A 26,718-nucleotide genomic window follows, 5' to 3' on the forward strand; every position below is an offset into this window, starting at 1 on the left:
CTTGGTATGTTAACTTTATTTTTCTAGCATAATAATTTAAAGTATTTACACACTGCACACACTGTTTTACACAGATATTTATTCATATACCTATGAACCACATCTAAAGACTCGACACACTGTGGAGTTTCCAAGCATAAAAAGGGGACCAAAAATGTTTTGAGTCTTTTAAAGATAGCCATGTGGAGCATCTGCGAACACCAGTGTTTTTTCCTCCAAGTTTGAGGCTCCCCAGGAGACGCTGTAACGGCTACAGCCTATCCACGTGTCGGTATGACCCCAAACTCCTCTGGTTAAGGAGGATTTCAAGAACCAATATGTGCAAGTAGCATTTTCTCTAGAAATCCTAGAAAAAAAAAATAAAGCTAGCCCTTCTCTAGAGAAATACCTGCATTTCTGAAACAATTATCTGTGAGGATTGTAAATGTTGTACAGGGACACTTATTATTAAGGAGAATAGCTAAAAACACTGGTACTAATCCTAGTGATACAGGATGCATTTAAGCATCCTTTCCAGTTAAGTGATATGGCAAAGTGACCCAATTTTATTTTCCCAACTATTAGTAGAGGTGGTTGTTTTGCTTTCCCTACAAAGGACAAAGGTATATTAATCATACATACGCCAAATCCAGATACTACAGAAATTTCTACTCATTTTTACTTCTTTTTTATACTATTTGCACAGACATAGTGGTTAGAAGTACCCCATTTTCTCTTTCTTCTACTCAATTCCAAAACAAAATTGCTAACTAGCAATAGCTTCTGAACCTGGCACATGGTTTGATAGGTGAACAAAAGCAGGCACAGTTCAGAGCCGATGGTGGTGGGTAGGCCCTTAGTCCAGTTTTTATGGAAGAATGACAGGTTGAGCTTCAACTCTCTGGTGTTGAATATTTATTAAGAAGCAGGATGTCTTATTTTCCCAGACTGGCCAGATTATTCTCCCATATGCCAGAAGATGGAGAGGTGGTTTGCCCCCTCTGAGTGAACCCACAGTTCCATCCTGTGCCTGGATGGTAGGTCAGTTCACTGAGAAAGAACTTCACGGAACGACATCCTCTCCCCCCGTCTGGGCCTCTGGCAGTGCTAACCAATGGCACGTGGCAAAGGGGAGAAGTTACCCAGCCAACTGAAACTTAGCACGATCTGGACCCAAATTACTGTGGTATTTAATGTTTAACAACCTTTGTTTACATTAACGTAAACTTAAGGTAAAGCACAAATTCTATTACTTTTCTTGGAACCAAACACATTTTAGATATGACCTACCCATCGTGTTTACTTTCTCAGTCACTGTGCTCATCTGTTGCTGGTGGTGGTTTCCTTTTGCAGGGGGTGCCGACAATGGAACTGAAGAGGTAAGGAGCTTTTTTACTTTATGGGGGTTTTACCAAGTTACATGAGCAACTAACATTCCCCTACAGATGTTCAGAGGGAGAATGTCTGAATGAGGAGAGATCCCCGGGGGAGCAACACTGCTTAATGAGAACGTCTGGTTTAACTAGTGCCCAGAGTTAGGTGCATTCTGAGTCAGGCCAAGGAAGCTTTTGTCACTGACTCCCTAGTCCATTCATCATGCAGACAGATAAGTACACGGTGTGCAGGGCAAGAGGGGGAAACTTTGTGATGGCTTCTGGGCCTCAGTGAAGACCAGCAGTCCCCAGAGCCTGGGCTCACTGGGGATAGAAACAGGCAGCAGTGTTTCTGAGCCCAAAGAGCCAAGGAATTAGGCTAAGAACGTGGCCTTGCATAATGTATAGAGGACAGCAAGGCATCATCACTGAATTTATGTTGTTGTGTTTAGTCTGTTCAATGAAAAATAGTTAAAAGAGGGGAAAAAAGTTTAAACAGGGACATGGGATGACAAAGACAGAGCTACGGGAGTCTAGCAAAATGCCATCACTAGTCCCTTCTGACCTATAAACACAGCAGTTTCATATGGTTCAACTTAATATACCAGAAGTGCTCATATAATAACAATCCTAGTTTAATAAGGGTCGTAGGAATATTCTCCCCACCCCCTGGAAAAGGGACAGTTGTTAAAGAGGGTGAGGACTTCCTCTACATCAGTATTTAACAGAGCAAGAAGCACCTGTAAGGAGGAGTTAACTATCCTTCCAAATTAAGTGAGGACAGGAGAGGTGAGGAACTCACAGGAAGGGGGAGGCCCCACCAGGAGGCAGTGGAAGCCGCACCCCCTGGAAATCAGTAGCAATGGGAAAGGGCAGAAGGGGACAGCCAAGAACAGCTACAAAGGTCATCACTGGTCCTATTCAAAGGGTCTCTACGTATGGGGTCTGTGTATATGTACTATACATACTAACCAGGTACACATAAATATTTAATATATAAAAAATAAAGTGCTTTCTAACAGGTCCCCAGGCAGGGACATTATAAAACATTTCACAAAACTGCAAAATAAAATCGATACAATCAAAGAACACATACGTGAGAACAGTCAAACACAGTATGTACAATCTGGTGGGTGTCCCAGGACAAACATCCTGTCATATACATGGTATATACATATATACTCTTTTACTCAATATATTATGACAATATATATTTTAAAATTTTGTTATAGACAAAAAAATAAAAGACAACCCCTACAAAAACACAACAAGGATCAAGCACGCGAGTCCCAGACAGAGAGACGAATGGCCACCTCCACGGGGCGTCTGGTGGCCACTGCTTGGGAAGATGTGCCAGCGTTCCTTCCTCGGGTGCAGTGCCTCCACGTCCTCCAAGGCGCTGTGGGCAGCTGCGGTGAAGTTGGCATCCCCCGTGGTGAGCAGGTCGAAGACACAGGACTGGAAATAGATGTCCTTCACTGGTATCTTCTCGTGGCATTGGGCGTTGGCAGTCTCCAGTGTGTAGCCAGGCCAGGCCTGTGCCAGGGAGGTGTGAGGCAGGGTGTGCCCCAGGATGGCAGACACCTGGCCCTGCCCGTCATCGATGCGCTCGCTCAGGGGGCAGCCATTCACACACAGCTGCAGGTCCTGGCTTTCCTCGTAGGACATGGCCAGGTCTTCGGGCATGCGGATGGCGAGGGTCAGGTAGCGACCCAGCTGCCGCACAAACACCGTGGTCCCTATGTAGCGGGCGTGCATCTCCACATAGCGGCCACTTTCCCTTTCCACAATACGCAGGCTCTTGGCGTCGCCATCCCCACCGCTGGTGCTGCCATCCACAAAGGCAGCCGGCAGGTCATCTGTCACAGCTTGGTATACTTTCTGATCTGTACACTCACGGTGGGCTTTGAAGATGATCGTGATCTGTGGAAGGAAGGTGTACAAAGTTTAACACAATGGGAGGGAAATAGGACAGGGCTTCCCTCCACAGCAAGAGCTTTCCTCCATTCTGGAGCTGAATAGCTAGAGAAAGAACCTCCAAATTCGGCCCCTTTGCCCCGCCTCACAGACGAATGGTGTTGCTCTGAGGAAAAATTAAAAAGTCCTATGTATTTAGAATGAAAATTCAACAAGTCCAGGGAATATGCATCAGGAAAAAATTTGTCTTTAAGACAGAACAGTGTTGCTGTTGGGATATAGGCAGTTTTTACTGATCATTTATATTTTCTCTCTAAAAACAGATGAGCAATGAGTAGTATAGCTCTGAGAAAAAATGATTCCTTTCTAAGTTATGCAGAAATTTTAAGGGACTTAATTAACAATATACCTACCAGAACTTTGATTCTAAAAAGTTGCTTCGTTGAACTGTAAAAAAAATGTCCCACAACTAATCACTACAAATTTACGTATAAACGCTGAGGGGCTGTAGTGGAGGGTTGAGGAGGGGGCCCTCCCAGCAGCAGCTACCAACCATGTGTGCCTCAGGACAGATTTCTCTAAGTCCCTTAATCAAATGTTTCACATGACTGGCTAATCCCTGTGACAGGGAAATCACTTGGCAAATACGGCTCCCAAGCACTGGCAGAGAATAAATGCCCTAAACCTAGTTACAGCAAATGTTTTCCCCAAACAGCACATGGCCCTTTAGCCTTGCAGAAGTTTCCCCCCCCAAGCCAACTCTAAAGTCTCCAAATTAAGCAGACAATTCATGGAAAAAAAACTACTGACAATATAAAAGCTTCCATTTAGTGAACCCACTTTCTTTCCTTAATGAGAAAAATTATTTAAAACAACAAAAACAAAACCTGAACCTCTGAGCCCCTTGGCCTCAAACCACTCCAGATCTCTGGTGCAGGTGGTGGGAGGAACAGGACACGGAGACAGGGCCTCCTGGATCACACAAGGTGCGAAAACTGTCCCGAAGGAAAGACGACATTTTGAGATTTGTGTTATTGTCAGTAACTGAGGTAACAGCTTATTTTTCTTTCTTGGAGGGAAAAAAAAGTATCAGGTGACTTCAGTCGAGGAGGAAGGTAGACAGGCCAAACACTCTACAAATTACTCTGGATGGAGGAAACCACCTCCTGCAAGGGAACTAATCAAAACAATAGACCCTTGTTAAAAAGGCCAGAAAATGCCCTGGCCCCCTCCCCGCCCCTCTCTCTACAAGTCCTCACCACCACCCTCAAGTTTATGTCTGAAATTTTTTTCCTCAACTCGGCCAGCATTTGCTCACACTATTTAATTCCACATGTTCCCACTGGTGTTACTTGACTGGAATTTTCCAGCCATTTCATTTTACTTCAGCCAGTTGTAAAGCCAGATCTGAACCAGCTGCACTGTAGCAACTGGTTAAATTCATATCCGTTGTTTGCAGCTGCAACTAAAGGCCAGACAATGTACTATGAAAATGCTTGGATTTCTCCCTTCCTAATTACCCTGAGCCACAATTTAATTTCACTACCAGCTTCTCACATTTCAACACCTTCCTAACAACCCAAAGGAGGTGTACCAGAGATGATTTCAGGAAATTTGCTGTGCATCCAACCATAGGACCTTCCAGAGTGAATGGGATTTGAGCTAGATATCTAATGGGACTATAAAATAGATTTATTTGGTGGCTCTAAAGACAGTTTGACAAGTTTTTTTTTAAAGGCAAGCTAGGATCCCTTGGAGGTGAAAAGATTAATTCAAATAAATTCTGCACCTGGAAGAGTTGAAAGTTAATACAAATAGCTGAAGTAAGAGTAATAGACTTTTTATATACTATCCTCATTTTCAACTAGAACATTCCCAAAGATTCCAATAACTATTCTATAATAGCTAAGCAATTTGTCTTTCTGTCTAAAAAACCTCAAATTTAAACCAACTTGGCATTATTTGCAAGAATTAAGTACTTTTTGTTCACCTTAGAAAAAAAGAGGAATTAGTTTTGTTGGGACAACGAAGGGGAGAGATCCAATTCCACAGAAGTTTCCCTAAAGGCAAGTGTGGGTCAATATTAACATGAGTGGAATCATTCCACGTCTTACCAAGTCTCTGCTGTTTTTACCAAGTACACCAATTCCAACCCAGGACTCATTTCAAACCCTCACATTATAATGTCCCCTGCTATGCCTGTGATGTACCTTGAGAAGATCAAGTACAACTCAAACATTGACCTCTGCACTCATATCTACACTGAAAAAATATTTCAGTTTACCTAACAGATTTATATCTAATTTCCTGTGAGTGATTTTCTCTGAGACAATGAAGCAGATATTTCCCTTTGGGGTGAAATAATTCTCACAGAGCCCATGAATAGGATTAGGGCACGAATCAGAATGCTGAGGGTGATGAATCGATCTCAAAGCAAGACGGGGGCTTCCTGAGTGGTCCTCTGTAGCTTAAGTACGGATCTAGAGATACCATCAATGTAAATGTAGAAAACGCTAGGTAACAGTTTCACATGACTTAAGTTTTGTAATGTAATTTCATTCCTCATATAATTACAACACAAGCTCTTAAACAGTAAGCACTCAGCCATAAAGGGCCAGAAGTTCATTTTCAGATTTTGTCTCCCTCTTCAGAAAAACAAAATTTTTTATTCAGTCTTAATAATTTTTACTTTTAAAACATTCAAAATTTAATCAGAAGTTTTGGAAATTCCAAACATTTTGTATTTCCAACTAACAGCTATCAGAGCTTTGTTTTACAGGGCATTCAAAACTGTATTCTAAAGCTCTCAAATAAGCTATGCTTCCTTTTCTCCCTCTATGAACAGATCCATATGCTGTAATAACTCAATTTGGCACATCTGTTCTATGCCACACCATTTATTATTGATGGATGGCATTTCTGTGCATTTAAAACATCAATGCCTTTTGTTAAACCTCCCCCACCCAGTCCCTCTCAAACCCCACCTCAGACAAACTATTCCAGTTCTCCTCATTCATTTTTAATGTTCACTCCTTGAGATCTTTACCACCCACAAGGTCTATTAGGAAGAGAAAGATAGCAGCTACAAATCAACCTTTCCACACATGAAAGCAATAAGGATTTAAGGTTTGCTGCGAAATATCAAAGTTTAGAGGCACTTGCCTCTCCTTTCCACCAGGAAAAAAGAAAAAATACATTTAAAGAAAATGAGGTAGCCAACAAAAAGGAAAACCCAGGGACCGTCTTGCCAAGATACAGACATCTTCCCCAAGCTCAATAGCCTTGTAAAGTGCTGTGCATAGGTTTTCAAACAGCAGAATTCCCCAACGGCTGGGCACTTAACTATTTGTGCTTATCGCATTTTAGAAGAAACATTTATCAGTGTTTAATCAGGCCGTTTGGCACTGCAAGTGCAGGGCCTTACTGGAATCCTCGAATATCAGAACGGGACTTTTAGATCAAGGGACTCACATCTCTTGGATTAATGGGCCAGGATATTAGAGTGAAATCACTTGGAACATGGGAAACAATTTTGATAAGTACCTGGTTAAAATTCTGCTTATGTGAAAGGAACCTAAATGAATTTTATTTCATATCATTAGTTAATATGTCCCCTTCATTAGATCCTCTGGGTGCATTACAGGTTGAAAAATTGGTGACTCTGAGGGAGGATCAGGGATCACTGTGCTCACAGCCCTTTACTCTTACAGGTTAGTGGTACAAAGCCTCTGCATTCAGTTCTGTGGAGTGAGCAAAAAGGAAACCATTCCAACAGGAACGCATGCTCTATCTCCAGCTCTTAAACACCTCATCTTTACTTCTGAAGTCAAAGTCTAGGAACCCTGGAAGCACCAGAAGGAAGCAGAAGCCTTTGAAGGCTCCTCCCTTCCAGTGTTTCCCCTGGTCCCCTCAACCACCATTGCCCGACAGGGAAACTGGAAATGTGAATCTGGGCCCAAGTTGAGCCACCCATCTAGACTGGGAGGCAGGTGCCTGTCCTTTGGTTACAAAAGATGGGAGAACTCTCTGTCTCTCCCATTTTTAGGAGCGGGGGGGGGGGGGAGCATATTCATCTATGGTACCTTTCTGAACAATTTCTAACAAAGCCCAGGAGAGTATTTATATGTATCGTATTTAATAAAAAATATTGGGTTGGTTAGTAACTGATGTCAATGACAATTTTCCTTAAAATTAAAGGAAAAATATTTGCTAGGAAGGTGTGAACTCAATGAACTGAAATGTACTTTTACAATCACTACTCAGCCTACATATCAACTATCTACTACAGGAAGACTGAACGTGTATTTTGTTAGGTAATTTTATTGGACTAGGGCAAGACACTAACAAGACAGTATGTGTGTTTAAGAGGAGGGTGGCAGATTGGAAATCGTACCCTAGACTCCTTTTAGGGCTTGAATGAGACTAAGAATTGGCTACTTACAAAAGAGTACCAAATTGGTTTCTCTCCCCTCAGAGTCTCTCTCTCTGCAGAGCTGTTGTAGGAACCCTTGCAGGAATCCAGAAAAATGGAATGGATCAGCCTTATTTATTCTTCAGTGTTGCCCCAGGTAATACATGCAGGAACAAGGGCTGCCTTGGCTGATGGAGGGGTTCTTGGCAGCAGATGGAGAAAGAAGAAACCAAACCAGAGGGAAGGACACCCACAGCTGAGGCTGCTAGGGTGGTCCAGGGGAGAAGCATTAGGCTGAGAGGCTGGAAAGAGCATGCCAGAGTGAAAGGGAAGCAGGCCCAGGGATGACACATAAAAGGGACAGGCAAGAAAATGTTGACTTCCAAAGAGTAATTTCTGTACACTTAAAACAAGGCAGGCTGGAAGTATAAATAGGCTCAGAGACAGGGAAACTGGCTAGCCTCCTTGTACAGACCAGAGCAAGGCTGTGCTGAGCATGAGGAGGAACAGCCTCTGGTCCTTCAAGTCTTAGCCACTCAGAAATCCACAGGGAACTTCTTGTTTGCTGTGTCCAAACTCTGCATTATAAGGAGCCCAGCAAACGTAGTAACTCACTAAGCTTCTAATTGTGAAGTTAGACATGTATGGACAGTATTTTAGGCCGAGGCTGCCACTGCGCTTCAGACCAGAGGCTAAAAATATTTTGAAAGGTGAGAGCCAGGGCCGGAGGCATAACTCTAGGGGTAGGAATCTGCCCTAGCAAGTCTGGCCTTCCCCTTCAGGGATCTCACTCCTTGGAGTGTGGGGGGAAGGGCCACAGATCCCAGGCCCCAGCGGGTCCCTGGGCAAATGCTTTGGGCTTAGGTTCAGCACAGCTGTTTCCCAAACCAATGGGGATTAAGAAATCACAGCCTCTTTGATCATTTTTTCAGTTTTGGGAGGTGGTTAAAAAAGTAAAAGGGCTTGAAGGTCTTCACAATGCTACCCTCACACTGTCACTCCTAGGTTCAAGTTTTCAGGGCTATTAAAAAAAAACCCAAAACACCCACTCAGGAACATGGTGGTTAGAGGCTGTGACCATGTATTTCAAAAAGCCAGTTTACTGGAATGCTACCAAAACAATATCCTTCTGTCTTCATTTTCCTGAGTTAGGGAGAGGGAAAGACGAATCACCACCTGAGCAAAAGAGTGTGCATGTATGGGCACTCACATCCTAAAATGCAAAGATTAAACCCGGACCCCATCTCAGGGTTTATGAAAGCCAGTGTTGAAATGCTGTCATATCAGCTCTATCCACAGTATACATACTATATTCCAACACTGAGGGAAACCCCAACAGAATTAGTCAAATATTCTTTCGACTCCAACTCTTAAAATAACCAGCTGACTAGGACATAAACAACTCTCCACAGAACCAGCTTCACCTGAAATTCTTACCAGACCAAAAGCACCATGTTTTCATGGCAAGGCTGACCGGTTAAATTCTGTATCTTAGAAGAGTGTTGCGATCCCTGTCAGTTACCACTTACTGACAAGCTGAGCAGTTTAGAAAGTCCTCAAGTTACCCCACCCATAAGGACACAAAATTCAAAACAGTGGAAGAGCAAGTTCTACTGCAGTCAAAACAAAGACAGAATGGGTAAGGTAGCATTTTTCATTGTTCAACACTGTAGGTAACTTTTTACATGCCACATTCCGCACAGGCAGAAACTGTTTGGTTAGCATTAACTGAAGCCAACCAAAAAAGTACCAACCATCCAATGTTTCCTTCTCACCCCTTCCTCTCAAAATGTTGACTCAAAGAAAATTTAACAGGGCAGAGAAAGACACTTGGAAATGTGACAGAAAAACAAGTTCTGACTCTCAGCTGTGTATCAGACTTGGCCTTGTGCCTCTGCTTTAAACTCTGGAGGAGTGTGGATCTGTGTTAAGCAGAGGCCTACAGCCTTGCACGGAATCCTGCCTGGCTAGGGCAGGCATTGGGTTAATTTCCCTTACAAATGGGGATTTCTGAAGGTCCCCTTCTCCTTCCGAACCACATTTGGGACAGAGCGGCACACAGTCCAGGAAATTCAAAAGACAGGTCTTAAAAGATACGCAGATACAAACTTGATACAATTTTAGACAGTTTCTACTAACACCTGCTGTGTCTTTTCATTCCAAAGAACAGAAAGATGGTGAAAGACTGATTATCCAGAGTATTTTAATGCATATGTACATATAAAGGTGAGCCTTGTTAGGAAAATACAGCACGAAGAATAGCCAAGGTAGCCCATTAGCGTTACAAAACGATCTTTTATACTTGCACATACATCACATAACTAATAATTCCTCCTCCTTTTTCTGCTTTGTTTCCCCACATGCACTTGGAAATCCTTTTACCTCCAGGCAATTTGCTGAAACTACATAAAGCAAAGTTGAGTAGTTCCTGGGCCTAAGACCTTATAATCCAGTACACACAGGGCTACGCAGGAAATAGGAAAGGACAAATAAGAACACTGCCACCTGGAATTATAGCTGAGGTCTGCTCTTCCCAAAGTTACTCTTTAATGTTTCAATAGTTCCTATAATAAATTCAGGGAGGAGAAGGCTGTCTACGGCACGCTTTCATAAGTTTAGAGAGGAGAGGGGATCCTGAAAATTGAATTTAAAAACTGATGGCTCTGATAAATTCTAAAAAGCTTTTTGGATTAAATCAAAGACCAACAACCTTTCAAATGGGGCAGCCAGGGTTCTAGACCCTACTAGGTTGTAGGGGTATAAGGAAATGTGGGGGTAAATGCGGGGCTACCTTGACCATGGCTGGATGGAAAGGGAGACTGTGAAATTCCATGAATAAAAAAGTGGCCCGGGCAGAGGAGTGGGCAGCAACCCCTCTCTTTGGCCCGTCTTTACACCTGCAACAGCTTGCTAAGTAGTAGCCCATGAATGCAGGCCACCAATGTTCAAAAAAGAAATCCTGAAAATGGCTGGTTTTACACACAAACCCCACAATTCTCCACTGACTGCTGCAAATTTTAGCTATGTGCTTAGACTAAGGCATAGACTGCCTTCATCTCTGCACCTCCCCCCACAGTGGGTCCTTTAATGCAGCACTAAATTAATCATACATTTTATCAGAGAACTGATTATACTGAGCAGGGAGCTACAACAGCAAACTTCTTTCCGACCTGTTTCCCAATATACCCCAACTAGTCTCGTAACTTTTTTTTGGTAATTTCTGCAAAACAAGAGGACCGTGACAAGGAGCAAAACTTAAAAGAGATGACAAGAATTGCCTGTATAACAGGTAAGTCATAACAAAATAAAGAGCAATCTCAGATTGGTTACTACGTATCTCAAAGCAGCTGTGTTCTCTGGAAGAAAAGGGCTGAATATTCTCAAAATGCCATGCGTCCCCTCTAAAAATCTTGCATACAAGAACAGTGTTCATATACTTCCTTAGTTCACAGTGTAGCTAGCTCACATTGTGTCGGTAAAAATAAAAAAACATAATGGGCTACTTAAAAAAAAAAAAAAAGCCCTAGGCCTGGGGTCAAGAGAGAACAGATTTCCAAACCTTGATCCAGAGATATGCTTAAAATGACAGTGGAAAGACTTCGCAATGCAGGCACATCTCTGATTTCGTAACCAACAGAATGATCCACAACACTGGTTTACATGCCCATATACTGTTGGGGAACAACAGCTACATGTTAGGAGGCATTGGAAAGAAAGAGAGGACCCAACGCATGCTCTAGGACCCTACAAGCAAATAAGGGAACGCCCTGGGTTTCCAGTTTGAGGACGATGGTAAGCAAGAATGAACCAAATGAACTAAGTCTTCCTAGATCTCTAGTTACCGTCCAATGGAAGTTTTCAGGAATTTCCAGAAAGAGTTCAAGAATTAGGGATAATTAGGAACTTTTAAATATGTATAGAAGAAACCTGGCGGGTAGGGCCTCTTCCCAGCTGAGGGCTACTGCCTCTGGGATAACTCAGAGCTGGTGGCCCATGGCTGCAGCAAGAACATGTGAGGAACCTCAGAGTGTCCCCTCACCTGACCAACAGTCACCTGGTTTGGTAAAGCACAAAGAACACACCTCCTTCTCAAATGTAAACTGCCTTAAGGTAAAGCACTTTTTCTCACTAAAGGATGAGGCACAGAAAAACCTATCAGCCCCAGTTTACCCACCCCCTGCTTGTAATTCTGTCTCACTGAGACTGGAGGAGAAGAAAGCTGCAGTGATGGGAAAGGACATTACATCAAAGGAAAACAAAACAAAACAAAGGTATCGAAATTACTTATAAAAAATAATTTTTAAAATATAGCGATTGTTTAGGTGTGCAATAAATGCATTCCTGAAATTTTTTGGAAAAGGAATCATTTTAAATGCACCTCAGGAACTGGTGGCTTTAATACTATATGCTAATAGGAATAGAGAATATTCCTAAAAGTGCAGAATCCTTTCGTAAAATAATTATCAAAATCACTTTCTGTAATCACAACATATACAAATCTTTATTGAGTCCACTTAAATAGAGATCCAGAGACACACAGAAGTACACAGCAGTTAAGACTGAGGGGCTGGCAAAGGGGCTGTGGAAGTGAAGGTACAGAAGTCAGGTACTGCCACAGATGATCTGTGTTTATTCGTGAGGCCCGGGAGAGCTCCTGACTTGTGTCCTCTCTGGAGCCTAGTGTGTGTGAGCTACTCCTCCCCCCAAACAAAAACTGCTCTGCTTTCCCATGTAGCCAACCCTGCCAGTTCTAAGCCTGTCCTCTCATCTCTCCCCCAGTGCCTGCAGGTCTGAAGCACCTCTCACAGCCAAAGGTGGGGAAGATGGCCCAGAGCTGATGTGGATCTCAGCCCAGGTGTATAGCTGTGCCAGAAACCCCTACAGCCCCGGGGGTGGAGAGATGAAAAACCAGCCCTGGCCTCGGAACACACCTACCTGGCAAGGTGGCCAACCACACAGCTTACTCGAGAGGGAGCCTAGCAGGCTGGCAGAGGGCATAAGAAAACCCCGGAGGCCCTGAGAAAGCACACCTGAGCTCATCATGACAAATGAGATGGGCCACACTGTCCAGCACTGCAGGCCTCGCTGCCCTGAACTCACTGCCTGCATGCACAAAGGAAAAGGCTGAAGTAATAAATGGTCTCTGGGAGCAGATGACTTCAAATTTTCTTTCATTTGTTAGATATTTTTTTCCCTAAGTTTCTGCGATGAGGGAAGGTGGGTACTTAGGGTCAGGCAGAACCCACAAAGATAAGCTTGAAGAAGCCAGGTTCCCAGGACAAGAGTTATTTTAGGGGACCTCACTGCCCAAGCACCCAGGTCTAGAGCTTGAGTTCAGTGCTGAAGGATGGGAAATAGATGCTTAAATATGATTTCAGTATCACAGCTGGCCAGCCTTGTTGGTACCACTGGTCAGCCTTAAAGCTTGTGATGCTGAGCACATGGGTCATTAAAAATGCTTGATCACTAGGATGGCACGGTATCTGTAACGTGCAGTGCTGTTATCCAATAGCTGGTCTACGTATGTGTCTAAGGCTTCAGTTAAGTCGGACTCATACAAAAAAAATCTGATTTTTTAAAAAGTATTGCACAGACATCAAAGGAAACAAAATCAGATCTTGTTTTGAACTTATTTCGTAAGTACTTTTTGCCTCATATTGTTTTTATTTTTATTACCATCATTTTTTCATTGCTTAGAATTTTTTACAGGTTTTATTTTGGCCCTGGGTAGATAAAAGGAAACTGTATTGCAAAATTTTAAGCCTTTTCTTGGTTTCATCAGCACAGGTCATACCGGCATTGAGACAGACCTTCAATAGTAACCTTCCAGATGCATCTGGGGGCTTTGGAGAGAGTTACAAGAAGAAGGAAAAAAACAACTACTAGAGGTCGTGAAGCCATAGAGTAATTTGTTGCTGAACAGCATGGTCACCAGATGTGGGGAAATACTTTCCAATAGTGCAATTAAAGACCAAGCATTCTCATCATCGGCTTGAATTTATGTCAGAAGACAGGACCCCCACCTCCCTTTTTAGAATGGGTAAAACCTTTGATCCTTAACAAACTGAAAGAGAAAACTAAGTTGTACCTTTTATTTACTTATTTGCTAAAAACTATGATAGATTCAACCACAACTGAAATGGAATGATCTAAAAATAAAGTACTTTAGTGTCAACTGTTCTATGGAACCAACATTTTTCCATGCACATAGCACTTATTAATCTCAATGGTATTGTTTGGAGGCTACCCTTCTAAGCTCTCAATTATTTGCACAATCGATGCTGATTTTCTCCATTCCCAGTGGAACTGCCTTCTTGAATTTCCCGTGTTATGTTTTCCTAAAGACTATTCTCAGGTTCTGTGACCTGACTCTGCTGCAATGATGGATTTTTGGCCATGGCTTGTCTTAAAACTTCATAATTATATAACTGCATCATAACATAGCAAATACATATTTTAATATACAGACAGAAAAAAATATTTGCATACTTATAAAAACCAGAGAAGGAAAGTTTATTTGAGATGTAGGATTTGGAAAGGCCAGCTTGGGCTTGTGCTGGGACTGAAGTGTAAACATTTTTTAGTTCCCCTAAGATGTCTGCACCACTGTAATAGTTTTCTTTGTTCAGAGAAATGACTTTTAATCTTAGATTTGTGACACTCCTGGGTGTCTCCAGATATCTCCGGAGGTGTTGTAAAACTCCCTACACAAAATGCCAAGTAAAATAATTTAAATTCACTTTAGAAATATGCCACACATGTTTGGAGGCAAGGGAGGGTGTCCAGGAATCTAAAGAAGAGTCAAAAGTGTTACAAAAGCTTGATCCTTATCAATTATATTTTAGTCTAAACCAACTGATGAATAGATAAAATAAACAAAGGAAATTAAGCAAAATGAGATAGTCTCCATGTGTGATTTTATGGTTGGGGAGACAAGGAAGGAGCTGGTTAGTTGGGACACAGTTATTGTAGAAAACCCTTTTGAATCCTTTATTTACTAATGAAAGAATTAGCACTGACTGACAACTGAAAACCCAGTTCCTAACTCTTGCTCACGCTACTTACACTAACACAGCAATTTTCAACCAGCGTGCCACAAGAATTTAAAAAAAAAAATGTTTTGATTTTAGAGAGAGAGGAAGGGGGGGAGGGAGAAACATTGATGTAAGAGAAGAACAACCATCAGTCGTTTCCCTGTAAGCACCCCAACAGGGGACTGAACCCAAAACCTGGGTATTTGCCCTGACCAGGAATTAAACTGGCGACCTTTTGGTGCATGGAACAACGTTCAACCAACTGAGCCACACCAGTGAGGGCAAGAATTTTTAAAACATGCAATACCTGACTATTCAGTCAGGGGCACTGACCTCTTTTTCCTTAGATCAGGGATGGGGAATGTCCAGCCCAAGGGCCGTACATGGCCCTCGAGATCATTTGGTATGGCCTGCCCAGGCAACAGCAAGCGTGACTCAAAATTCAACAAATCTAGGAGCTTTTTTCATAGCTAATTTTTAAGTTGGTAACTTTGTATGACCCTCAAATGTTGTAATAAATATGTAAATGGCCCTTGGCAGAAACAAGGTTCCCCATCTCTGCCTTAAACTTTCAAATAAAAAATGACAACAGCCAACAGAGCAACAGCTGTTGGATGTGAATTAATCAAAATTATACCTTTTTTTGGTCAGATCAGCAAAAAATGTATTATATTTTTTGGTGTGCTACAGAATTTTAGTAATTACTAGATGAAGAAGGTTGAAAATCACTGCACTAAGACATCGGTGCCTTAAAGCTGACTTAGAGGATTCAGTATTAGTTTCTTTAAAATCAACCAACCAAGCAACAAGAAGAACCGTAGACTCTGGCATCTAGGCAGGGTAAGTTTAATTTAATTTTGTCAGTTTTTCCCTCAGCTTCTCACTTAAATTGTTAGGCTGAGATTACTTGGAGGTTATACATCACTGCTCTGCAATATCTAATTCCAACTTCCCTTCCTTGGTCACCATAGGACAGTAACTAAAAGACTTTCAGTTTGCCATCGGGAAGCTGGCTTATGGCCATTACTTTTTACTATAGCTTCCAAATTTCCAATAAATTATGTTTCCTGATGGGTTATTGCCCTCAGGCTTCACAGCTTTCTTTATTCAGAACACCTACATCAGTCAAATCTGATAAATCTAAGCATGGAGTTCCTCAACAGTCACACACATATGCACTCAAAAAAGACATCACTAAAAAAAGCACAGTTTTTCATTAAACAGTCCTGCCTTTTCCCAAGAGAACTCAACATTACTGTTTACTCTTTATTTTTCATATCACTGCCTATTTAAATTTAGACCCACATTTTTCATAAGCCCTAGAATTTCAGCAAGAAATTCCTTACTAATTTTCATTTAATCTTCATCTACCCTGTTAATACTGCTTGCCAAGAAGACCAAGCAAAGTTCCTTTTAAACTAGGTCTTTTGTATCATACTTCCAAAGCTGTCTGAAGAGTCAGATACCTGAAAGGTATAAGTAAGAAGGAAAAAGTATCCTTGCCTTATTTGTAGCAGTAGCACTGGATCCAGGGACCAAGGGCACATTTGTCACTTGAACCGAAAGGTAATTATTATCTATGAGTGGCCAGGCTCCTTCCACTTTGCACGTCTGGAAGTGATCCTTGAAAGTTCTAAGGTGAGGATCTCCGAACAAGCCACAGAAAAGGTAATTAGGAGGGTTCTGGTCCCCTCCCCTGTGTTCTCTGGCTCCAGCATGGCTGTGATAGTTACAAGGGTCATGGGTCACTTCGGGGTTGGTAGAGGATGTGGGACCATCCTTGGAACAGTTCCTCTGGCTCATGAGGTCGCTGATACCCAATACAGCAGAATGGTATACCAGGTTGCCACGGCAGGCTTTTGAAGTCCGCTGGGTGCAGCCAGCATAGGCACGCAGGGCCTTGCAAAACTCAGAGTCAAAGCCGTCAATGGCAGAGTTCAGGTGTGAAGTCAGGGACACAAAGTCCGTGGTACATTTCTGGATTCGGCACTGGGCCGGTTGTTGGCAGTCACCTATGGGAAAGAAGATAAGACCACACATTTTTTAAATGCTTCATAACTTCCTGAGCTACATGAGAAAATGACATTCTCCTCTGGGGACTGTTTGTTCTATTTCATATTCTCCTATTTTAAGAAGGCCTTCAGAAATAGGGCTGCATTGTGCTTCTGTGTCTCTCACACATTAAGCCACTGGGAGAAAAGCTGCAGGCAGTAAGTTAACTTAAAACTTTAAAGCAAGGGCCGCTGTACATGAACATGAGTCTAGTGCAGTGTTCTTAGGTTAATATTACAAGGGAATGGTAAATGACATTTTATCAACTTTGCTATTTATGGATTTTGAGAAAGATTCCTTTGCTTTAAGGCCAAGCAAAAGATGTGAACTTTGTTTTGATTTTGAAAACTGCATAAGTAATTTGCTTTGGAAAGCACTGTCTATGCACAAAACCACAATTAAAGCTTCCACAACTCAGGTAGGGGAAACCCCTAAATTATAGCATGATTGGTTAAACACCTTTACCTCACTCTAGTACAGCCAACAGAGGAAGAATGGCAAGAAAAAAATCCAGGCACTAAATTATTCTGCATTTCCCGATGAATGCTTATCAACAGATTGTATATAAACTGCCACTTAATCTCCTGGTTTTTACAAAGTGTAAATGTTCTCTTAAAAGATAAAGTGATATATTTGACCAAGCTTTGTATTCACTTCTCCCGATATCTATCACCCTGTAAAAGTACACTAAATCAAGGACGACACTGAAATCACACTGCAGAAGTAGATGATTCCAACTATGTTTTTTACCAAACACAACAGAATTCTCCAAAGTACATATAAACGATTTTCCCTTAAATCAACAATTCATATAAACTTTTGATTGAAGCAAAGTAATGAAATAAAGTAATGGAAAACCAAGTATTACTGCCCTTCTATTTTAAAAAGTCAATTTTCAAATGATGTTTTGCCACTAGCTTTTCACAAAAAGGTATAAAACCTCTCAAAGCACAAAAAAAATCAATCGTAAGAATTGTCAATACTAGGTCAGTCACATGCACCAGTTTTTAAATTCTGTTCCATAAAGTGTGAACACTACAATTACTAAAAAGAAAGATCCTTTCCTTTATTATCCACCTCAAATTTTACACAGATTTCTGTTAAATTTTATAGGTCTTTAAACTATGGAGGAACTCTCAATCTCTTCAAGTCTAAGTTCCTCATCTGAGAAATGAGGAGGTTGCTCTAAAATGAACTTTGTGACCTTTTTCAGTCTTAAAGTATCTTATTCTAGGTGGGAGAAAACAGTCAGTCAGTGGAGTACTATTAAATATGTAATTATTTAAAGATGTGAGCATAACAAGCTTCAGGATAATATCAAGATTTAGAACTTCATCTGATAAAGGCTTATTAAAATGGTTTTTAAATAAAGATAATTTAAGAAGATATTTTAACCTTTTCAGTAGTAAACTGCTTTTAAATCTAAATTAAATAGCCTATAATCTCTGTTTTTGGCATCAGCTGAGAAGAAAAGGGTGGGAGATGACCACTTCTCAAGATATCTCCCCAACCATTTTCTTACATTTCAAAGTCCAAAAAGGGAACAATGCTGTAGTCTTGACTGGATATTCACTTTAACTTGAGAAAAAGAGAACATTAAAATATTAATCACAAAAACATCTTGTGTTTGGCCTATTTTATGTTTGCTTATTGCAAAGTTAACAAAAGCAGCTCTGATATTTATAGAATTCTTCTCTCCAAAGTAGATCAAGTCATTTTCAACTATTTTTACTCAAAAAAGCAAAAGCAAAAAAATAAAAAAAATTAAAAAATCAACCAAATACCGCCCCCACCCCCCAAAAAATCATTAAAGCCATTTAACAGATGGAAAAATCAAGGTAAAGGGGTTTTAAGGCCTTGTCCTGGCTGATCATACATAGCTGTATGAAATCCAGGCAGTGGTCCCTTTCTTCCAATCCCGTCTTCCTTCCTCCACACATCATGTCCCCTAAATTCCTGACTCTCAAAATGGTATTTGATAGCTAAAAAAAAAAAAAAAAAAGGACTTAAGTAACTATTGTATCAATTTTTCCTCTTATAAATCAGATTCACAGCAAGCAGAAAGCAAGGAAATAAAAACTGGGCCAAAATCACTCAGTAATGAACAGCCCTCAGACTACAAATAAATGACAGCACAAGAACTTTCCGCTAAATGTGCAGTGCCTATTTGTTCTTTTTATGGTCTATAAAATCTATCTGAGCATACATTTACTTATAATTATTTCAAATAGTCATAAAATATCAAAAGTAAGAAGAGCATGGAAATGCAGATGCAACTGTTCAGAAGGGAAGAGAAGCGGGATTTAGATTCCAGCTCCTTTTCCCATTCCTTCCTCATTCCTTATTCATAGCAGGTAGGTGCTGATTCCTTCGTGAAATCTCACATAAAACAGAACTCCTTGAGGTCTTTTGTTTGGAAGAGGTTTCTAACAGCCTTTTGGAATAGAGATGATGGGAGGGGAGAAGGCTAACTAGAGAGAAAGTGCATTTGGGTCAGCAGCTTCTGCCCCATCGGAGGCTCCTGTAGAATGACTAATTTGCAGCATACACCCAGAAATATCCAGGCTTCATAAATTTATAATGACAATGCACACTTTGCCTGTTGCAGGCAGTAAAGTAAGTCTCCTGTCAAAATGCCAAGACAATGCGGAGCAGAAACAATCTCAAGGATGTAGCCAAGAAGGCCATGAAGTGTATGAGTAAGCAAGTAACTCCCATATTGGATCTCCAGTCAGGAGCTGCAGCGGTTTGCTTAAGAGGAAAAAAAGTAAATATAAGTATTCTTTTCATGTCTCAAAGGTAGAATTCAAAATCTGCTGTTACAGATCTCTTTTTTTTCAGTCAGATCACCTGTGATCAGTGTGATGGTATTTGCATCCCAGTTAATGAAAGTGCTAAAGGATTTTCAGGTGTAGAGCTTTCCGTAATGATTCAGACATAAAGACCTCACCATTTTTTTTAAGTCAGTTTCCTCAATGCCACGACTGCACGTGTGAATCCGCAGCACAATCACCAGTTTATAATAAAAGAAACAAGATATGCTGAGGCCGAATTAAGTGAAATAAGGAAGGAGCCATATGGGGTGCTGAGGCAAATTATATGGATCCAGGCATAAAACATATGGTAGCCCATCTGCAAAGAGCACTTTGCTAGGCTCCCTGCTCTGAGAAACAGCCCCTACATTTCAATAGCACTGCTCTTCAAAGAAATCTCTCAAAAGGAGCCCTCCTTTCTATAACCAGATTAATTGCTCCCTCCGACAAGCTGTCCATAGAAATCACTCACCACTGCAATTCTGGGTAGAATTTGACGGTGACTTTAGTGAGGGCATATTAAGATACAGAGAGGAGTTCCACATTCCAAGTTCTTGAACTAAGTCACCTTAATTTTCTACACCTTGAAACCAACTTCTTAGGTCTTTCATGGGCCAGCAAAGAAATCTTCAAGGACCACATTCCAATCCTGTCATGGAACCTTATAGCAACTAAGGGAAACAATATCCAAGTGGTCAAGAGGGACACAGTCCCGCCTAGCACTTCAATTTCCATTTCAAGAAACCTACGCTTGGACATCATGGACAACACATTTTTCACACAAAATATCCCTGAATATATCTTTTGACATGTCATGAAAAATTTTCCATGTAACTATAAGCAGACTGACATTGCTTTTTAAGGTTCTAAAGTCACTAATTGAAAACCTTAATCATTCGAAAACTTACCACGACACTCCTTAAGTTTGTTTTCCCAAGTGACAGTGTTAAAATGCAGCTGTTACATCACAATGCAAAGTTACACAAAGTAAATTAAGCCCTCTCCTCAAATGCCACATTTTTTCCCCGTTACTTAAAAGACCTCCAGGATTTTTAGCACAGGCTGGTATGACTTAATAAAAATTACTCCCCACATTTGGATGGCATTAAAGTTCGGGATTCGCCAGATCAGAGCATTGTGACTGCTGTCATATAAACACAGGGCAAAAGGATCTGGAAGAAAAATTTATCTAACCCTCTAATTGTTCTCAAACTAAAAGAATTTATCTTTCAGTTTGGGACTTAAAAAATTCTTTGTCTAGACAAACTCCTAGAAGTGGTCTTGTTTGTAAAGAGCATCCTAGATATCCGCCCCCCCCCCAGCTTTATTGAGATAGTTTATTTGACATTTAACACTGTGTTGAGAGGATTTTAAACAGAAAACTAGTATCACAGGCAAGAGGGCTCATTTTCGGGCTTGCTTCGTTAAGAACAGGTTCCCCACTGCCGCTCCCGCGGGGGAAGCGCCGAACTCCAGGGAACTGTCAGCCCCCGCAACGCTCGGCTAGCCACAAACGCGGCTTTTTCCAGAGACTGAAAACTGAATGAAAAAGCAGCTCTCGAAAATACCAAAGAAATCCCTGTTTAAAGAAGTTTAAGTTACTTCGAAATCAACCTCCCGGTTCACAAACTCTGGTGAAAATCTTTCCATCTGGTGCGATTTCTTCGCCTCGCCGCCACCCCCAAGCCCAGAGCAGCAGCACAAGGCTCCTTGTCTCCCCTCCGCGGCGGCGGCGGAAACCTGATCCCAGCCTGACTTTCAGTAAACACCCGTGCGGAGCAATAAAGCATCCGGAACATTTGTCTCCGCCGCGCGGCCCCGCCCCCGCCCCCTAAATCTTTGATAAGCGGCTGTTAGAGGGGAGATTTATCAACGGTCCGAGCCTAGGCGTGGAGGGCCGGAGGGAGGGACGGCAGAGGCCTCCCGTGCGCACTGGGTGTGTTCCAGCCGCCGCGCCGCGAGCCCGGCGAAGGTGCGTGTCAGGGGCTCCAGAGGCCTCTCGCGTCGCGCCACGCCGCCCTTCCGCCCCGGCCAGCGCCTTCGGAACCCCGGGTGTTTGGGAACAAAGCCCTGGGCCCCGGGGCTGGCTCCCTCGCGCACGCGCCCCGTACCTGCGTGGAGCAGCCCGAGGCTGAGCAGCAGCAGCAGCAGCAGTGCCAGGGGAGGCGGGCAGAGCCGGGGGCGGCGGCGCTGCTCAGCCCCGGAGACGGCGGCGGAGGCGGCGGCGCAGGAAGGTGCTGCTCTCAAGCCCATGCCCGTCCATGCAGGTCTCGCGGGCTCCGGCGAGGGCGGCGGCGCGGGCGCCGTGGCGGGTCCGGGGCCGTGGCTGCGGCATGGGCCGGGGCACGCGCCTCGCTTCCTCTTCTTCCTCCTTCAGGCCCGCGTCGGAGACGGGCGGCCGCCACCGCCGCAGCGAGCAGCGCGCCGCGGGCGGAGCGAGTCGGCGGCGACGGCAACGGGGCGCAGCAGCATCGCAGCAGCCGGAGGCGGCGGGCAGAGGGAGAGGGGGCGGGAGAGAAGACACAAAGACCGTGAGCGAGTGCGGAGTCCGGCCCCGAGCGCGCGGGCGCCCCGGTCCCGGCCAGCGTGGGCTCTGCAGGCGTGGAGCGCGGGCGTGGACCAACAGGAGGCGCGCCCAGCCCAGGCGAGCAGCGGCCCGCCGCCCGGATATCTCTGCGCCGCCGCCCCCGGGTCAATCAATCTCAGCCCCTCACTGCCGCCCCGTCCGCCCTTCGCCCGCCAATCCGCGTCGTCCCCGCCCCCTCTTCGCCCCGCCCTCCCATCCCATTGGCTGCGAGCGCGAGTCCGCGGACCCGGCCCTCCGCTAGCAGGGCCCAAGGGCCCGCCCCCCGCGCCGTCTCCCGCCGCCCCTGCCTCCTGCTAGTTGAGTGTAGGTGACTCGAGTTCCGCGTCCGCCGCGCGGGGCCCAGCCTCTTCCTCGCTCTCTGCTCTCCCATCCATCCCGTCCGCGATTTACTGTTTCCTCCAGTCAAACTGAAACAGGCGACAGCCACTCTCTCTGGCGGCTGTTACAAAGGAACCGGCCTTTGGCCTCTCCTTAATGCTACCGGGTTCAACTTTTCTCCGAGGTTTTTTGGGTTTGTTTGTTATTTAATTACCTCGCTCTACCCCTCCACCTCCAGCTCTTTGGAAGAAGCGGGCTCTTTTACCCTTTGCCAGCGGCAAGTTCCTTCGCAGCTAATCACATCTCTGCAGAACCGCGTTTCGAACCCATTGCGGATGTCTGGTCAAGCCAGCGTGCAGCCGCTTTGGAAATCCGAACGCGACCCGCGGCCCGGAGCGGGTGGGATGGTTGGGGAAGGTGCCCGCCAGCTCCCGGGGGAATTAGCAGGCAGCTGTGCGAGGCTCCGGTGTTCTTAGTCCTTTGACTTTTCCCTTCCTGAAAGCAGCTGGGAGGGATCTGAGGGTTGGAGAACTTAAACTTGTTCGGTTACAGTGTAATTAGATTAATGATAGTCAGCTTTTAACGCAGGGTAGAGTAATTATGCCATGATTTGTTGTTACTCAGTGGCTTTTCCACAAATTTTCATGGTCTAATAGCAGATTAATTCAGTGACAGGTCAGTTTCTACTTCTGAGATTGGATGGATCCAAAAATGAGAGGAAAAACTCATGGTCAGAAAAAGAGGTGGATAATAGGTTCCAATTTGTTATCAGTAGGTGGGAAGCGGTATCTAATCTCTAGAATGGCCTCAAAGGCTGCGAGCCACTCGGTACTGCCCTGCCTTTGCCTTTCCCCAGATAGCTCAAGGTTGCCATTTTAAATTAACCTACAGTATATCCAAATTGCAGTAGGCAACTCTGCCCGCTGCCTTACTCAGAATCTCTAATTAGGCATTGTGTATCAACCGCGGACACATAAATGCTCCACATGTAACAATGTGCTAATCAATGGACCAGGATAATTGAGGGCAAACCTCCTATGACTCCAGCTTATTAGACACATTAGAATTGTGCAAACCACTAGATCTCTAATGAAGGATGCCTATCTTTTTACTGTAACTTTTCCTTACTTATTACATACTAGGATGACACAAGTGGTAAACACACCTTTCATTGCCCATGATATAATCCAAGCCCTGCATACATCCATGATATGCTAAATAATAGCTTCAGCGTTGCCTGGAGAAAGGACTTTTGGGGGGGAATTATCTGTATATGATTTTTAGATAATACTACGGAGTAAATACTGTTAGGCCACAAATTTACTCTCTGGCAATTACTACATATTATCAATGAAATAAAAATAATGAAATATTGGTAAACGTCTTTTCAAAGTAATCAACTGTGAACACTTTTTCAAAGTATTTTGCTAACAAAGACCTACTAAAATGTTTATTTTTCTTTAACCGAAGATTTCATTCCACCGCTATGAAAGAAGCATCCTACTTAATTGAACGTACTTCAGAACACACAACCAAGAGATAAAGATAAAATTCAGTTTAGTTTGTGTGTTTTCGCCGGTGACTTTCATTGATCCCCCCCCCCCCCTTCCTAATCTCCTCCCGTGTCCTGCCCCCATCCTGTTCCTTAGTACGCGGGAGCTCTCGATTTTCTTATCAATAGAGGGCGCCCTCCAGTCACTGCAAATCCTGGTGTGAAGCGGAACTGCTCTAGAGGAAAAACTTCATTTCTTCTAAGGTGCTTTATTGCTCCTCTGTTGTAAAACTTGACAAGCTCAAGATTTATAAGCCTAACAATTCACTTTTTTATTGCTGCATAAGTGTTCAGCCGGCTAGAGGAAAATTTTCACAATTAAACCGCAAGTTGGTTCCTATTTTCAAAACTTTAGGTCAGTTGACACACTCGCCGGGTAAATTAGGCCTGCTAGCAAGATCCCGAATCCGCTAGGAAAGCAACACCGTGGTGAATAGTCGCTTAAAGAGCATCCACCCTCCAGCTCCAATGCTCACAAAGAAAAATCTGGGAGGGAGCTGGGACACAAACATAAAATTGATGACCTATAAAAGTTTTACATTTTAATAAGAAAAAATATCGTGAAGTGACAGCTTGTACAACTCACAAATCCACCCTGTTTCTTGCCACTTGTATTCTCTCCCCGCCTTTGTTTTCAGGAAGGAAAGATGAGGCCAGAACAGTACAATTAGGGGACTCAGCAAAGCAATGGTATGAACGTGCAAGTGGATAGAATGGAAATATGCTAGCAACATTAATGGATGCTAAACAAGATGCGGTTTCTTTTCCTGTCCTCTCGTTAATATATCTCCATTTCCAGAATTCTTACACGAGGGTCTGCTTAACAGATCAACTGGGGCAGAGGAACCAGGACCCAGACCCCGGGTTGCTATTTCTGCAACCCATTCTAGAGTAAGGGCTCCCCCGCCGCTCCCCAGTCCACAGCAGGGGCTGAAATAGCCCGGGCGTCCGACAGCCCAACGGCCAGCAGCTCCTGGATGGTACTTACATCATTCTTAACCCTTCCGCTCCTGGAGGGGGCTTGGCGGGATCAGGGAGCCGCCGAGCTCCGGAACACGCAGGACCTGGGTGTGAGAGAAGAGCCCCCGAGCCCGGCATGAGCGCTGCGCCCCGGAAGGCGAGGGCCCGGGGCGCGCGTGAAGCGCATCACCCGAGCGCACCCCGCGGGCCCCGGCGATGCCTGCGGGCTCCGCCGCCGCTCGCGCTGCTCAGAGCGGCAGGTGCAAAAAGCATTTGGGAGCCGCTTGCCAGCGCGCGGAGGTAATGCGCTTCCTGTCCATTTATCTCAGGAAACCAGCGCAGCCTTCCCTTCGAAACAAAATTAACCTCTCATTAGCCAGCCACTTACTCCCGAAAAGGCCTTAAAAGCTTTACCAGCTCGCTAATGTATTTAGGATTTTCTTCCAGGCAAACGCAGCCACGGCGGTGACTGCCATCAGCCCCTGGGGTTCCTCTGGGTTCCCCCGGGAGCCAACCGCCGACCTCTCCGCAGCCTCAAGTCTGGGAAACTCTGGCCAACAAGGATCCCTGTTTGTAGTCCCTGAACGGACTTCATGCCAGAAGCAGCCAAAACAAGTTCCCGCTAATTCCGCCAGCGCTCCTCAAATCAAAACCTCAGTTCCCTCGTCCTCGCAGGGAGGAACTCCCATGGCTAGCTGTCCCCGGGTCGTGGCCGCTGACAGCGGGTGCAGAAAGCACTGCTCAGGGACTGGGGTGGGGTGGTGTAAGCTAGGATCTAGGCGATTCCAGAAGTGGGGAATCAAATGTGGTTCTAGATCTGCAAGTGGCCAAGGGGGCCCTTTTGGAGCAGCTGGGGTTTTCTCACCCTGGCCCCCTGCCGTCCTGAGGCTGGCAGATTTATACCACACAGGTGGACCGAGACCTAAACAAAACAGTCCGGGCCGCTGCCTGCCGCTCGCCCCCCACGTCCCCTTGGCCCACCGCAAACTTCAACAAAATAAACAACTCACCACAGGCATTCCCTTGTCTGCAGCGCGACGCTTGCCAGCTGGGAAAATAAGCCGCAAGCCACGCGGCCGGGGCGCGGAGGGAGGGCAGCGCAGCGCCCGCCTCTCGGCTCCAGGTGGGGCCGCGGTCCTCGGGGCTGCGGGAGGCTCCGCCTTGGGTGCCGCTCTCCCCGCTCCCCGACGGCGAGTGAGCGCCGGGCGAGGGGCTGCGCCCTTGCAGCCAGCCCGAACCCTCTGCCACCTAGGGGCGGGGGCGGGGAGGCAACCCCCTCAATCCCAGCCCGCTTTCTCTCCCTTCCAGCGTCAAAGACCAAACCTAGGGACCCCCACCCCACCCCTCCTGCGCCACACCGCCCCCTGCCGGCACTACCCGGATTTTTCCTGCGCGACCGAGCAGTGGCAAGTGACGGCGGCGCAGAACCCCGGCCTCCAGGTCCCGGCGCAGGCCTCCTCGCCACTCCTTCACCGCACCGAGTCCTGTACAAAGGCGCCTTTCACGCCGCCTGCGCCACCCTCCGTGCCGCCCTCAGGCCGGGCCGTGCCTCTGCACCACCGGGGCCCGGTCGGGGACCGTGCCGGCTATCTCCGGGCGGGACGGCACCGGGCGCGGGCAGGCTGTTCCCACTCCTCGCCTCGGCACATGTGCGGCCCCCAGCCCCCTTCCCACCACTTTCTCTAGCCGTCCCCCGGCGGCCACGACCTTCACCCTTTCTTC

The 26,718-nt window shown here is 44.7% G+C and overlaps 1 protein-coding gene across 2 annotated transcripts; it reads right to left on the reverse strand.

The window, feature by feature from the left end:
- RGMB (repulsive guidance molecule BMP co-receptor b) lies at positions 1–26,308 on the reverse strand. 2 transcript variants are annotated; one of them, XM_081133663.1, is made up of 5 exons: positions 26,007–26,308; positions 25,025–25,100; positions 21,691–21,950; positions 16,218–16,726; positions 1–3,275 (listed from the first exon to the last, which is right to left on the reverse strand). In XM_081133663.1, exons 2-5 carry the CDS (start codon positions 25,027–25,029, stop codon positions 2,607–2,609), a joined length of 1,443 nt encoding a protein of 480 aa, XP_080989789.1. In that variant the 5' UTR covers positions 25,030–25,100; positions 26,007–26,308; the 3' UTR covers positions 1–2,606. The 2 variants fall into 2 exon arrangements, with proteins under 2 accessions (XP_080989789.1, XP_080989790.1); XM_081133664.1 differs by lacking the exon at positions 26,007–26,308 and adding an exon at positions 25,411–25,620.
- Between the last annotated feature and the right edge of the window lie 410 nt (positions 26,309–26,718).

The sequence above is a fragment of the Miniopterus schreibersii genome (genome assembly GCF_964146895.1).
Source record: "Miniopterus schreibersii genome assembly, chromosome: 3".
Lineage (NCBI taxonomy): Eukaryota > Metazoa > Chordata > Mammalia > Chiroptera > Miniopteridae > Miniopterus > Miniopterus schreibersii.

Coding starts and splice junctions, on each gene's coding strand:
- RGMB (XM_081133663.1), bottom strand. Junction 16,727..21,690: donor CCTCGGGCTGCTCCACGCAG/GTACGGGGCGCG, acceptor TCTTTCCCATAG/GTGACTGCCAACAACCGGCC. Junction 3,276..16,217: donor GTGCTACTGCTACAAATAAG/GCAAGGATACTT, acceptor TTCCTTCCACAG/ATCACGATCATCTTCAAAGC.